The sequence below is a fragment of the Elephas maximus genome, chromosome 5, assembly GCF_024166365.1.
Source record: "Elephas maximus indicus isolate mEleMax1 chromosome 5, mEleMax1 primary haplotype, whole genome shotgun sequence".
Taxonomy (NCBI): Eukaryota; Metazoa; Chordata; class Mammalia; order Proboscidea; family Elephantidae; genus Elephas; species Elephas maximus.
The window spans coordinates 105,117,439-105,133,180 of NC_064823.1; the positions used below are offsets into that span (position 1 = coordinate 105,117,439).

Here is a 15,742-nt window from a genome sequence, read left to right on the forward strand (position 1 = left end):
AAGCTAGCGCTAGAGTAAAGTCTATTTTAAACCTACTCAAACAAAGCTTTAAGGAGCCCTGGGGGTGCAGTGGTTAAGTGCTTGGCTGCTAAGTGAAAGGTTGGCGGTTTGAACACACCCAGTGGCTCCATGGAAGAAAGACATGGAGATCTGCTCCCAACCCAGGAAACCTAGGGGCTGTTCTTCTCTGCTATATAAGGTTGCTATGAGTCAAAATTGACTTGACAGCATACGACAACAACAAATAAGTAAGTATACCATGCTTATGGGTTGGAGGATGCAATATTGTTAAGAAGTCAGTTCTCCCTAAAATGATCTACAGATTCAATGCAATAACCAATCAAATTCAAGTGTTTTCTTTCATAGAAATTAAGACGGTGATTCTAAAATTTATGTGACAATACAAACAATATAGAATGGCCAAAACAATCTTCAAAAGATTAACAATGTTGCAGAACTTAAACTACTCCATTTCAGGATTTAAACCTATAGTGATTATGAAAGTATATCGCTGGCTCTAGTAGAGACATTTAGATCAATGGAACAGAATAGAGTCCAGAAACAGACCCGCACATATATAGTCATTTGATTTTTGGCAAAGGTGCCTACGTAATTAAACGGGAAAGAATATCAACTTTATGGGGGAGGGTCTTTTCAACAAATGATAGAAATGAATATCCTTATGGAACAAAATTAATTTCAACGCACGCCTCACACCACACACAAAAATTATCTCAAAATAGATCATAGGCCTAAATGTAGAACCAAAACTATAAAACTACTATTAGAAATTGTAGGTGAAAATCTTTGCAACCTCGGGGTAGGCAAATATTTCTTAAATAGGTACTACCCAGTGGGCCAAATGGTTAATGTACACCATGGTTACCCAAAAGGTCAGAGGTTTGAGTCCACCCAGAGGCACTTCAGGAGACTTGGAGATCCACCTCCAAAAAATCAGCCATCAAAAACCCTATGGAGCACAGTTCTGAGTCGAAATCAACTCCACAGCAACTTTTAAAATTTTTACATGAGAGTAAAAAATGATAAAATTGGACTTCATCAAAATTTTAAATTTTCTTATCTTTGAAAGGCACCACTAAGAAAAGACAATCACAAACTGAAATGTTCACAATCTATACATGTGACAGAGTACTTTTACCCATCATTAAATTAAGTAATGAGAAGACAACCCACTAAAAAAAATAGGAAAAAAATTTGAACACATACTTTACAAAAGATTTACAAATTTCCAGTATGTATATGAAAGGATGTTAAACACTGTTAGCTATCAGAGAAATGAAAATTAAAACCACAGTGAGATACCAGTACACACTACCTAGAGCAACTCTGAAGACAGATAATACCATGGGTTGAAGATACGGAACAACCAAAACTCTCATACATTGCTAGAGAGAATGAAAAATGGTACAACTTAGGGAAAGTTCTGGCAGTCTTTTTCAAAACTAAACATGTTATGATATAGCATACTCAGGTATTTACCCAAAAGACAATATAAGCCCACACAAAAATCTGTATGTGGATATTTACAGCAGCTCTATTCATAATGGCCCAAAACTGGAAGCAACCCAAATGTTCATCAGCAGGCTAATGGATAAACTGTGTGGCACACTCCTACAGTGGAATACAACTTTGTAAAACCAAGGTAACAGATTTCTAATTCAGGCAATAACATGGATAAGCCTCAAAAACACATGTTGAGCCAAAGAAGCCAGACATAAAAGCATATAAACTGTATGATTCCACTTAGATGATATTTAAGAATAAGGAAAACTAACCTTTAGTGAAAGAAAGCAGAGCCACGGTTGCCTGGGGCACAGGGTGATGAGGGGACTCACTGTAAATGGACACTAAGACGCTTCTTGTGGGGGTGTCTTTTATACCTTGATACTCATGGAGATTCCACAGGCACAGACACTTGTCAAAACTCATCATATTGTACACTTAAAATGGGTACATTTTATTGTATGAAAACTATACGTCAATAAAGTTGATTTAAAAAGAAAACATTATAGCTAATTAAAAATCCCTACTCCAATAAAGTTAGCAAGTGGAAAGGGATGGGTCAAAAGCAAGACTGCAGTTAAATTAACAGGAGAAAATTCATATAAAAAAAAAAAAGTAACGAGGCTTCTAAGAAAATTATCAGAATCAATAATAAAAAAATTTACCATTAGAACTTGATTTATCAATGTGTACTATTAGGTCACTTCAGTGAAGTGTCTGAACATTTTTGCTTTACTATATCATGTCTTTACAAGATAAAATGAATACATTACCTCCTGAATTTCTTTTTCTAATAGGTCCACTCTTTCTCGAAGGTGTCTCCTCTCAGTGTCAATAGAAAGTAGTTCGAGTCGAACTGAGCTGCTTTCTCCCTCAGCTTGATGGGCTTTAACCTCCCAGTCTTCGGCACGGTTATGAAGCATCTGAAATCTATCTAACAAATCTTGATTTTCTTTTTCCTGGTTTAAGTATAATGAAATTGTTTCTAAATTAGTAACTGTCACTCATTGTCACAGCATGTCATAAACACACATACATGTTTAGATTTTTGTTCTTGAGAAAGTATAAGACATCTGTGCAGACACTGTACTAAGATCTGTAGGAAAATATACCAAGATCTCTACTCTCAAATGTTTAAAATCAAAATATGGGAGGCAAAATAAACAAACACAAAAAAGTTAAAAAAAAAATCTTAAATCCAACCTAAAAATGTGTTTTTCACCTTAGTAGCCATTAAGCTCTCCCATCGTGACACCTCAGTTATATAATTATGAACTCTATTCTTCATTTCCTCTTTTTCTTGCACTGCTGCTTCCAATTCCATCGAGATTTCCTATAAATCAAAAAATTGAAGACAAAATTAAAATAAACATAGTACCTAATGAATATGAGAGAGAAGGAAAACTGTTCCCTAAGTTTTAATTTCAAGTATTTTTTCCTGGTTGATCTTGACTTTTTAACCAAAACTTTACATCTCCCCTGATAGTCCTGACCGTGTAAATCTGCATTTACACCAAGGCCTAGTTATGGTCAGGGTCAACGTTTTTTTGATTCATATATCAATAATATGCTTTATAACGAATAACATTAAAGGTGATTTTTTTTAAAAAAAAAAGTAAGTTATTTAAACCAGGAAAATTTATGGTCTTCTGGGTATACTCAATCCTTTAGCACAACCAGCACAAACAAAACCTATAACTTTCAGTGTTTTCCATTCTAAAACATTACATTTATTTGCAGGTATATCTTTAACCCAGTGGATGCAAGTATGAATAACTAAAATCTACTATGGGTCTTTAAAATACAGAAACTTTGCCTTGGGACTGATGCTAAGGTCCTCATCCAGAAGAGGATTTCTACCACAGAGAATACTACGCTTCCATCTTTAAGATTTCTACCACAGAGAATACTACGCTTCCATCTTTAAGATTTCTACCACAGAGAATACTACGCTTCCATCTTTAAGATTCCTTGCAACAAAGACCAAAATGGTAAAGAGGCTACAATTGTACCATTAGACACCCTGTGACATATATTAGGATTCTAAACCATGTTTTTAAATAGCTTGATAAATGACATTCTCCTTAAAGAATTGTTTATTAATATTTACTAAATTTTAGAAAATATTTGGAGCTTTAAAATTTAGCAATGAAAAGCTACTGTAAAATTATCAAAGTTTACTCATTGTGTTCATACCTGATTTTCTCTTGCCATTGTAGTCAGATCATCTTGTAATCTTCTATTTTCCTTCAAAGATATTTCTCTAGATCGTCCTACTTCATCAAGTTCTTTGTGAGCTGCATCAAGCTGGCGCCGGAGGCTGCTTATCTCACGGTCTCGGTTAGTCAATGTATCCTTTAGATGACTGTTGTGATATGGAAACAGTAAATAATACTTTTTGAAAAATTGTAATCCATTTTTTAAAAATTGTTTCACTCTGAATTAACTATGCTTAGAATACAAGAAATTCTAACTACTGCATTCAGACACTTACTAATAATTAGGTAATACAGATATTTTAGGTCTCTACCAACATTAGGTAATACAACTAAAATATCTGTATTATGTAATTAATAAGTGTCTGAATGCAATAGTTATAATTTCTTGAATTCTTAGGTCTCTACTAACACCATGGAGCCCTGGTTGCACAGTGGTTAAGACGTCAGGCTGCTAACGAAAAGGCTTGCAGCTCAAATCTACCAGCTGCTCCTTGGAAACCCTAATGGGGAAGTTCTACTCTGTCCTATAGATTCGCTATAAGTCGGAATGGACTTTACGGCAACAGGTTTGGTTTTGGTTTTTACCAACACTATATATACAAAAATAAATAAATAAATAAAATTATTATTATTATTATTTTTATATACAAATTAGGAAAACCTGGTAGCATAGTGGTTAAGAGCTACGGCTGCTAACTAAAAGGTCAGCAGTTCAAATCCATCAAGTGCTCCTTGGAAACTCTATGAGGCAGTTCTACTCCGTCCTATAGGGTTGCTATGAGTCTGAATCGACTCGACAGCAGTGGATTTAGTTTTTTATATACAAATTAAGTTATAAAATAAATGTATTATTCTAAAAGTCAAGTAAGCACAAGAAACTTTCAGGTGCCATGAGCAGAACATGACAGATTCAAGAGGCAAGTATTTATTAAATATTTAAGCCCCACTACTATGTAAAATGTTTTAAGAGTATCTAATGTACATATAATTAGTGAGTTTCATCTTGAAGTGGCTTACAATCTTTCTGGGGACACCAGAGATAAAATGAAAATTTTGTACTATTGTTCCAGATAGGTTTAGATGGACAATACATTTAAAACTGGCTACTAAAGTAAGTTTCAACAATTAGGGCCTGAGCAGGGTAATTACAGTAGAAATAAAGAGCAAGGAGGTATGTAGAGGGTCAATGAAAAAGAGGAAGATCCTCAGTGAGATGGACTGACACAGTGGCTGCAATAATGGGTTCAAATGCAGCAATGATTCTGAGGAAGGTGCAGGATGGGGCAGTGTTTCATGCAGTTGTATATAGGATCACTATGAGTTGGAACCAACCTGACCACACCTAACAACAATAAGGGGTTTGTAAAAATGAGCCTGGTGGTACAATGGATAAATGCTCAGCTGCTAACCAAAAAGCTGGCAATTCTTGGGAGGAAAGATGTGGTGATCTGCTCCCATAAAGACTTCAGCCTAGGAAACCCTATGGGGCAGTTCTACTCCGTTCTACAGGGTCACTATGAGTTGGAATAGACTCAATGACACACAACAGGTATATAAAAGAAAAATTACTAAGACTTAAGTGCTTAGATGTGGATGATAGAAAAGGGGAGAAAGTTAAAGAAAATAACACATTTTCGAGCCAAGGAGACTGAAAAAATGATGCTACCATTTGCTAAATGGAACAGCCAAGTTGAAAAAGGCAATACTCCTATTGTCTGACTGCTACTTATATAGTTGATAGATCTGTAGTCAATGAAAATTTTTAGAAAAGCTGGATGTCATTTCATTATTACTTACTTCAAAGATGAATCATACTCTGAGATTGTTATCTTCATATGAGCAATAGTTTTTTCCTACAGAAATTATGAAAATATGTAAGATTCTAAACCATTCACATAGAAATGTCTTTAGTTGCATGTATATAATTTATCACATCTATTCAGTTCAAATCCAACTATATAAATTATGCCATAAAAGAAAGCTCCAAATAAACATATTCCCAAGTCCCAAATTGTACTTCACATATCAGTATGTTTTCACCCACCCTACGAACTTGAATGGTTTGCTGTGATAAGATCTGATAAACAAAACTGCATTCTAGATGGGAGAACTTTTCAAGATTCAAATTACTGGGATAAAATGAATTACATATTATCCTTTAAAAAATGTCTCTTTCTCCCAGAGTGGCTGGTGGGCTCAACCTGCTGACCTTTCACTTAGAGGTCAAGCACTTCAATCACTGTGCCACCACAGCTTCTTTCAAAAATATATATATTAAATATACTAGGTAGTTAATACATTAAATATATTAGAAGACATGGTCTTGGATCTTAGGAACCTGTACATGAGAGATAAGAACTGCATATAGTAAGATAATGATATTTAACAGTCACATACTTTATTAGCTAAGCTTTCTTCTAAGTTTGCAATCTTTTCTGTCTTCTCATCTACAGTCTCCTGAAGAAAGTCTTTTTCTTTATCAATAACACCAATAGTCTTTTTCATTACATTAGTCTCCTCATCCTGTGAAGTCACCTTAAGGTTTAGTTTATCTATAAGTGAAAGGAGATGTTTGTTAGAGTAAATTAGGATTAGCAAAAATAATTATCATAGTAATAGATTTAAAAACACTTACCTATCTGTTCTTCCAGTATTTTAATTTGCGACTGGGCTGATTCAAGTTCACCTCTTTTTACGGTAAGTCGGTGCTGATAATCGTCAAGTGACCGCTGTAGCTGCTCATTTACTAGCCTAAAGAGCCAGTGGACAAAAATGAATGATACTCTTCATCTCTGATAGGAATATTTTTTAAATGAGAGATCTTAAAACATATTCTGATTTCTTAATTATCTGATTTTATTTCTTAGAGCTCTTCCAGTTGCATATTATTATTTCTTGCTGTCCACCATTCTTCTTCAAAATGGTTTTATCTTTTCCAAAATAATACAGTATAAAAATTAATTGTATAATCTTTACTAGAGGCTTCCTGGTAGCTTTAAAGCCCTTATTGGTCTCCTAATATATCCAAGTAATTGCTGTAAACCCTCTTTCCCTTAAAATCTATTTCCAAAAGTGGAAGCAAAGAACAAGTCCCGATCCTGTTTTTATAGCGTGGCCTGGCACATCAAAGGATTATCCATAAATTCTGACCCATCGGTTTCTAATTTTGCTTCTTTCCATTCTGACTTTTCTGGTAGGTGGTCAGCTAGAGTTCACAGTAAGCAGGGGAAGCAGGTATTTCTTGTAGTGTAACAGGAATTTAAGACTAAAGATTAATTTCAGGGAACGAAAGGAAGGGCGCACTGAGGGCTAGGTGGTAAATAATAAAGATAATTTTACAGGAATCTCTTACTGATCAGTAAGGTTATGTTTTAGAAATAATGTTCCTGGAAACTGTAACAGCAGGAATTTGCTCTCATGTCACCTGGAGTCTTCGGGATGCTTTTATCCCTGACCTAGGAGCTCTTAAACTTGCCTTGCTGGGAAGATGTGGTTCTTCCTGAGGCTATTTATTTATTAGGAACTTCCCATAGGTTCATTTTAGGTTTTATCTGAGGATGGGACAGGGAAGAATATAATAAGGAAGGCTTCACTTACCCACTGCTGTCAAGTCGATTATGACTCATAGAACTGCCTAACAGGGAGAAGGTTTGGATTATGAAACTACTACTAAGATGCGACATCTCCATAGAAATGGAAAAATTTTACTGACAATACTGAGGTATTCTACAAGACGAAAGACATAACTCTGATGGTTCTAATATCAAGTGAATGATGACCAAAAAATAGGGAGGAAAGTCAGGCTGAGACTAACTTCTTTAGAACCATTCAACCAAACAGATTCTCAGAAAGACACTAGGTTCAAGGAATTTTACTTTATAAAACTATCTGAGAGGACCAGATGGCTGCACTATACTCAGCTGTTCCTAAAAGCTACGGCTATTGATCTGTGGGGTATGACTATAGGTGGCAAAGAGAGAAGAGAGCCAGCTTATATTCATCATATTGGTACTTTATACACGTTTCATTTATTCCTGACTATTCCATGACTAGGACTATTACACCAATTTCATAGAAAAAAGTAACTAATAACATCCAAGGTCACAAAGGTAGTAGTAAAAGGCAAAGAAAAGGGTGCAAATCCAGGCTAGTCCAGCCTGATATCAATGTTTTATTACACCACATTGCCTTCCATGCAGAGTACAGGGAAATCGACATCCTCTACATGGAAGAGAAAACGTAGGACGGCAAGATATAAAGAATCCTTTCAAAAACAGAACAGCCCAGAGGGATTGTAATATAGAACACTGAGTGGCTGGCAGTGCTTGAAATCCTAGGTGGAAATGTAAAGATCTCTTTACATCTATGTTTATAAGCAATCCAAAAGTTCAAAAGCGTAAGTTATTACCTAATGAAAGTGGAGTTGATAAAGGAAGACAGGATAACATCTTGATTCATATGTGGAGGTAGATAACACCTAAAAGTTTTGGGGGAGTCTGAAAAACAGCTTTGCCTTTTCATGTTCTAGTATGGAGGGAAGGGGGCAACAGGGATTACATAGCAGACCTTGAAGACGACTTTTCTGACTGAAGCATTGCTAAGATAAAGGTCTTCTGAATGAAAGAATGGAGGAGTAAACGTTCACAGGGAAGAGTAATTGGGGAACTACCGTATCATTTGTTCATAATGGAGTATGGAAAGAAAAATTTGAGACTCAAGTTCTTAGTGAAAATGAATCAATTTCTTAGCTTCAAAAGTGCTATAAATATAGCAAAGTAAAGTGACGACTTCCCACCACAGAGGAGAGCAACAGACCTGAACCTAGGTCCCAAGCTCCAGCTCTCTAGTTTCCAGCCATGTGACTGCGTAGGTCTGTCTCTCTCAGCCTAAAATTCCTCAGTCATATTGCCTTACATGGAGGTATGTATGCTGTAATTTTAGGGGGCAAAAAAGAATTATTTCCCTTCATGAGGGAGTATATTTTAAACAAAGACAGCATCTTACAGAGTCATTTATAGATAAGAAGAGTTCAAGTTCTAAAATGGAGCTAAAGCTCTAAGAGGGGTAAGTTTAGAATTTTAATGGCCTATTAGAGGAACAAAGAGCCTTGGTGGCACAGTGGTTAAGCGCTCAGCTGCTAACTGAAAGGTCAGCAGTTTGAACCTATGCAGCTCCATGAGTTCAGCAGTCCTGGTTTAGGGCTCTGGCTAGTCTTCAAGTCTTGGTTAAAAAAGAAAAAAAAAAAAAAGGCATGTCCAGAAGATGGTTCCTAGGCATTCTGGGAGAATCTACGAGCTTTTTTTCCCTTATTAAAGACCCACTGCCATCAAGTTGATTCCGACTCATACTGGCTCTGATGGTTAATGGTATGTGTCGACTTGGCTAGGCTATGATTTTCAGTGGTTTGACAGACGTTGGACTGACTGCTCTTCTATAATGTAGTATAATGTAATCACCTCCATGATGAGATCTGATATAATGTAATCACCTCCACGATGAGATCTGCTTTGAGCAGCCAATCAGTTGAACGGGGAGTTTCCTGAGGGGTATGGCCTACCTCCAGTATATAAATGGATGTTCCAACAAGGCTCACTTTCTTTCTGGATTCTGCATCTGACTCATCATCATCTGACCAGCAGCTTACCATCCGACCTACCAATTTTGGGTTCATCAGCCCCTGCAACCATGTGAGTCAGGAGAAGCCTCTAGTCTGACACTTGATGGGATTTGGGACTTGCCAGCCTCCACAACAGTGTGAGCCATTTCCTTGAATTAAATCTCTGTATGTGGAAACCCCGGTGGCATGGCAGTTAAGTGCTACGGCTGCTAACCAAGAGGTCGGCAGTTCAAATCCACCAGGCGCTCTGTGGAAACTCTACGGGGCAATTCTACTCTGTCCTATAGGGTTGCTATGAGTCAGAATCGACTCAACAGCACTGGGTTTGGTTTATATATATTTATATATATATGTTTCACTGGTTTTGTTCCTCTGTAGAATCCAGCCTAAGACAGCGACATTATAGGACAGAGCAGAACTGTCCATCAGGGTTTCTAAGGCTGTAATCTTTATGAAAGCAGACTGTCACATCTTTCTCCCAAGAAGCAGATGGTGGGTTTGAACTGCAGACCTCTCAGTTAGCCGCAGGGTGTTTAATCACTGCACTACCAGGGCTCCTTCTTTCCCTCATTGTTGTTAGGTGGCATTGAATCAATTCTGACTCATAGTGACACTTTAGAAGAGTAGAACTGCCCCATAGGGTTTCCAAGGAGCAGTGGTGGATTTGAACTGCCAACCTTTTGGTTAGCAGCTGAACTCTTAGATAAGGGTTATTTGATAAGAAATGGTTATAATTCTCTCAGCAAATAAATACTTCTCAAGGGAGACAGTTATATTTGGTTTTCTGAATTCACCGAAACAAATTCTAGTATAATAACTATTATCAGCACAACTGATACCTATTGCCACAATCATAACTCTAACTAGAGTGCATAAGCCATTTCCAGGAAAATTTACTAAAGCATTTATTTTATCCTGGATTAAGTATATAATCCTCTGGTTTTGAACAAGGTACACAAAGACTTAGAATAACATGAACTGAAAATAATCTGACAGTATTTTCAGTCATAGGAGTCTAATTGTTTACAGCCTCATAAAATAGTGAGGATTAAGGCTGTTTACTATGGGGTTGATTGAAAAAACCTAGTTGTCTAACTGGACAGGAAACAATTTATCTTCAAGCAGAGGTTGGCAAACTATGGCCTGTTGCCTGTTCCTGTAAGGCTAGTTGTTAAGAGTGGTTTTTACATGCTTAAATGATTGAAAAAAAATTTCTAAAGAAGATTAACATGAAAATTATATGAAATTAAAATTTCAGTGTCCATAAATAAAGTTGTATTGGAACACAATCACACCCATTTATTTATGTATTGCCTGTAGTTGTTTTCATGCTACAAAGGCAGGGTTGAATAGTTGTTAACAGAGGCTGTATGGCCTGCATACTCTAAACTACTGACTATATGGCCCTTTATAGAAAAAGTTTGCGATCACCACTCTAGAGGCTGGCTGGCAAGTTCTAGGGGGCTAATAGACCATCTTTTCTGGGTAGAGAGAAGTTCCCTTATAGCATTATGGAATTTTGAATTTTAAATAAAATGCCACGTCTCATTAAATATTACAATTCAAGGGAGACAACTACCATTTACTTAAAGAATAGTTAGAAAATGAGATTTTATATTGTGTCCTCTGATCCTGGACCAAGAGACCAGACCAAAGATGCTCTATTTGGACGAACTGAATCTGTGCTTGTTACAGAAAACCCTGTTTGGTGGCACTGAAATTTGGTGAAAATGCTTGACTCAGGAAGAAGATGGGTCTTTCATGTGGCAGGAAAAGGAACATATGCCTAATCTACCTGAGTATCAGCTTCGTAAATGTTTTCACATCAAGGGAATGGGAACATGATGTGATTACAAGGACAGCAAGACTTCTATTAACCACATCGAAAGTGGTACAAGTTTTGGATAAAATGGCTTCACTTTTATAAAGTGCTTTGTATTATGGTTTCTACTGGGTTCACCTTCAGATCAGGACCCTACGGCCTGATTTAAGGTTCTACCCACATTTACTGACGTGGAGAGTGTGACGGACGCACTTCCCTAAGAGACAAGATAAGTCATACCTTCTGTTGAAGCAAAACAAAGTTGTGAAAGCATGCAATTTCCCCAGGTTACGCAAGGTAGAAAGAGAAACCCTCATTGCCCCCTCCTATGGGACTGTAACCGAATAACTCCCAGGTGAGAGAAGTGGCAGACTGAACTCACAAGCGAAAAGAACATTAGTATAAGAAAGAAAACTCCAAAGGAGCTGTAGGCTACAGGATCCAAGAGAAGGCATTCTCCTGAGGGGAAAGGAGAGTTGTAGCTATAAGCTGAAGGAAAAGGCAAAACAGATTAAATGCCAGATCCATCCAGTTAGAAACAAAAGAAAAAAAGCAGACTAGTAATTCTGGGTGACAGAAGTATACTATCGTATGCCGGACCTAAATATAGACACAGACCAGAAGAAGAGGCTGGCCCGTCCAGCTCTCCTTCATAGGGTGTATACAATTCGTTGCTGTTGAGTCAATCCCGACTCATAGCGACCCTACAGGACAGAGTAGAACTGCCCCCACAGGGTTCCCAAGGAGCGCTTGGTGGGTATGAATGGCTGACCTTTTGGTTAGCAGCCAAAAAAGGAAAGGAAAGAAAGCAGCTTTTACCTTAGTTCTTCCTAAAGTCAAACCTGAAGTCAGGGTAGCAAAAAAGCAAAAATTGGAGATGCCTTTTGAGTCGCTAATACGGCATTCCTTAATTAACTGTGTAGTGGGGGAAGCTGATAGGAAAGGGATGTGAAGAACGGAGGGCCCTTCTATATTTCAGAGAGTGTGAAATTAACAACCTATTGATGAAAGTGGCAGTCATTTTAGACAAACTTAAACTGTATTAATGTGAAATACTCAAAAAGGAAAGGAAAGGGAGGGAAAGAAGGGAAGCAAGGAAATGAAAAAAGGTTTCTGAAAATTATTTTTGGATTTAAATTTCCTATCTTTCTGCCTTGACTCCAAAAGCAGTCTCTCCATTTATAGTCACCCAACTCCAACTGGTCTCACTTTGCCCACCCCTAGGTGTCCCCCCTCCTACCACATCCATCACTTCACTAGCATCATCGGCAACCTGAAATCCACAAGTCCTTTTTCCTTCTGCCACAGCCTGACCAGACTGCAATCCTAGGTGATACTAAGCATCTGCCTTCTCTGCTCCTGCTCCCAGCCTGCTAAATATTACTAGAGAAATAACACATAAATATGCAGATTTATGGCACTGTTATAGCGCTCTGTCAAGTTGATTCCAACTCATAGCAACCTTATATGACAGAGCAGAACTGCCCCATAGGGTTTCCTAGGCTGTAATCTTTATGGGAGCAGATGGCCAGGTCTTTTCTCCCATGGAGCCACTGCTGGGTTCAAACAGCTGACCCTTGGGTTAGCCGCTGAGCACTTAACCACTGTACCACCAGGGCCTTTATACCTCTGTTGCTGTAGAGTCAATTCCAACTCATAACAATCCTTAATTTATGACACTAATTCATAAATTTCCAACTTTAGCTGGATTGTACATTAATCCTGTCACTACTTGTCCATAGCTGGCTCTCCTATACTCCCCACTATGATTGTGAGGTACTGTAAGAACTGAAAATAAACCTTTGAAAATGAAAATTAGAACCTCCCTGGTGACCTTAGGGAGAAGGGTTCCATATCTTCATAATTCTCAGAAAGTAAGCCCCCGCTCATTTTATAGCTTGACCCTATTTCTATGACTTGTGGCATAGCTGCACTACATGAGTAAACACACAATATGCAGAATTTTTTTTTATTGTACTTTAGATGAAGGTTTACAGAACAAACTAGCTTTTCATTAAACAGTACACATATTGTTTTATGACACTGGTTAACAATCCCACATGTCAACATTCTCCCTTCTTGACCTTGGGTTCCCTATTACCAGCTTTCCTATCCCCTTCTGCCTTCTAGTCCTTGCCCCTGGGCTGGTGTGCCCTTTTAGTCTTGTTTTGTTTTACAGGTCTGTATAATCTTTGGCCAAAGGGTGAACCTCAAGAGTGACTTCATTACTGAGCTAAAAGGGTGTCTGGTAGCCACACTCTCAGGGTTTCTCCAGGCTCTGTCAGGCCAGTAAGTCTGGTCTTTTTTGGGGAGTTAGAATTTTGTTCTACGTTCTTCTCCAGCTCTGTCCGGGACTCTCTATTGTGATCCCTGTCAGAGCAGTTGGTGGTGGTAGCCAGGCACCATCTAGCTGTACTGGAATCAGTCTGGCGGAGGCCATGGTAGATGTGGTCCATTAGTTCTTTAGACTACTCTTTCCCTTGTGTCTTTAATTTTCTTCATTCTTCCTTGCTCCCAAAGGGGTGAGATCAGTGGAGTACCTTAGATGGCTGCTCATAGGTTTTTAAGGCTGTAGATACTACTCACCAAAGTAGAATGTAGAATATTTTCTCTATAAACTATGTTATGCCAGTTGAACTAGATGTTCCCTGAGACCACGGTCCCCACAGCCCTCAGCCCAGCAATTTGGTCCCTCAGGGCGTTTGGATGTGTCTATGGAGCTTCCCTGACCTTGCCTTGTACTAGTTATGCTGGCTTCCCCCGAACTGTGTGCTGTCTTCACCAAAGTTACCACTTAACTATTGTCCATTTAGTGTTTTTCCATCCCCACCCTCGTAACCATCAAAAATTGTTTCTTTTTGTCTGTAAAACTCTTCATGAGTTTTGATAATAGTGGTCTCAAACAATACTTGTCCTTTTGTGATTGACTTATTTCACTCAGTATAATGCCCTCCATATTCATCCATGTTATGAGATACTTTGCAGATTCATCTCAATGTGCAGAATTTTTGGATTACAATTGTCTTTCCCTTCAAAATTGAGCAGAAACGACTGCATTGTCTTCGAGCACTTAGTTTTGCACTGGAGACTACTGACATATACCTGGCTGTCTTTTCTTCCTTTATAGATAACTGTTTTGGTTATCCGTCTAATCTAGACAGTTAAAAAAATTTTCAAATCCGTGAGATAAAATTTCACCAGGCTCATGGATGTGATTAATGTTACCAAATTCTACATGTAAAAAACAATGAAATGGGAAATGTTTTGTCATGTGTCTTTTCACCTCCCAAGAAAATTTCACCAGATACGTAACTGTAGGTCTTGTTTCATTATGTTTGTTTGATAATGTGGGAGCCCTATGATATATGGTCTCCACCCTTTTCTTTCCCAATTATTTCTGTGATTCTCACTTCTGGTTTGTTTAGTTTACTACTTATTCTTGGAATTCTTAGTTCTAGTGTACTAGATCTCTGTCTTTTTTCTCATTATTGCTTCTTTTTATCCTTCTGAGTTTTGGGTGAATTTGTTGTTTTCTATTTCATTAATTCAGCTTTCTGCAATATCTAATCTACTGTTCACAAACTCCTTCAGTTTTTAATTTGTCAGTCATTTTTAAATCATTACAATTTTTTCTGATCTCAAATTGTTACGGCTTTGTGACTGATTAGTTTCATAGATGCAAAGTCTTACTAACTCTTACAGTGTGTAATTTAGAGACAGTTTCTCTGATTCTTCAGAGTAATCCCTTTCTTCTGAATAGTATCTTTTTACTATTTGCAGCTACCCAGTCCAGAGAAAGCCTAACTTCAATGGCCTTTTGTTTCCTTCAATCTTCTGTATTCTAAGTTGATTAATGGCTAACCAAAGATCTAATCATCTACAGGAAAAGTTATGCATTACTGTATCTCTCTCACCCCCATACAATTAGCCATCCAATTCTTTTGATTTTATGTAAAACATGTCTCCTAAATCTGGCCTCTGTTCTCCAAGTTTTTTGCCACTGTTTTAGTCCAGACCCTTAGTCTCCATTGTTTGCCATTAGTCTCATTAAGACTCCAAACCCATTTTCCACATTTCCACCAGAGTTCGCATTCTAAAAGGTCAAAAGTTTCTGTTTGTTTTCTATGTTTATAAGGTAAAATCCAGAAACTGCTGCTTATCATAAAAAGTTTTTCATAATCTGACTCTACGCTGTAGATATAGCCTATTTTCTCGTACTGACCTTACCATTCTTCAGACACATCCAGACCCTTTAAGATCCTGTATACGCTTCTCCTTTTTCCTAAAACGGAGTTACCAACTTTCTTCGCTTGAGGATTTCCTGAACATCACTGGAAATCCTGCTTAAACATTACCTCCGTGGGGATACCTCCTTAACTGCCAGACTATTAGTTCCTCTGTCCTGTGTGTATCTCCATTTCTATGAAAGAGCATTTAGCACAGTACATTATGATGTATCAGTGTACACATCACAATTGAACATGACTTCCTTGAAGGAAAAGTTTATCTTCTTCATCTTTATAACTCTAGTGTCACAAGAAGCACTGAGCCTTGTGACAC

General features: G+C 37.6%; 1 protein-coding gene across 2 annotated transcripts in view; it reads right to left on the reverse strand.

Moving 5' to 3' along the window:
• Positions 1–15,742, reverse strand: part of CEP135 (centrosomal protein 135) — a 92,108-nt gene that overhangs the window by 20,809 nt on the left and 55,557 nt on the right. For both annotated transcript variants that reach the window (XM_049886225.1, XM_049886224.1), the window contains exons 16-21: positions 6,379–6,494; positions 6,141–6,295; positions 5,541–5,596; positions 3,721–3,889; positions 2,747–2,857; positions 2,298–2,483 (exon numbers count right to left, since the gene is read on the reverse strand). In XM_049886225.1, the coding sequence (XP_049742182.1) occupies positions 2,298–2,483; positions 2,747–2,857; positions 3,721–3,889; positions 5,541–5,596; positions 6,141–6,295; positions 6,379–6,494 (793 nt within the window). The remainder of the gene's footprint in view (positions 1–2,297; positions 2,484–2,746; positions 2,858–3,720; positions 3,890–5,540; positions 5,597–6,140; positions 6,296–6,378; positions 6,495–15,742) is intronic.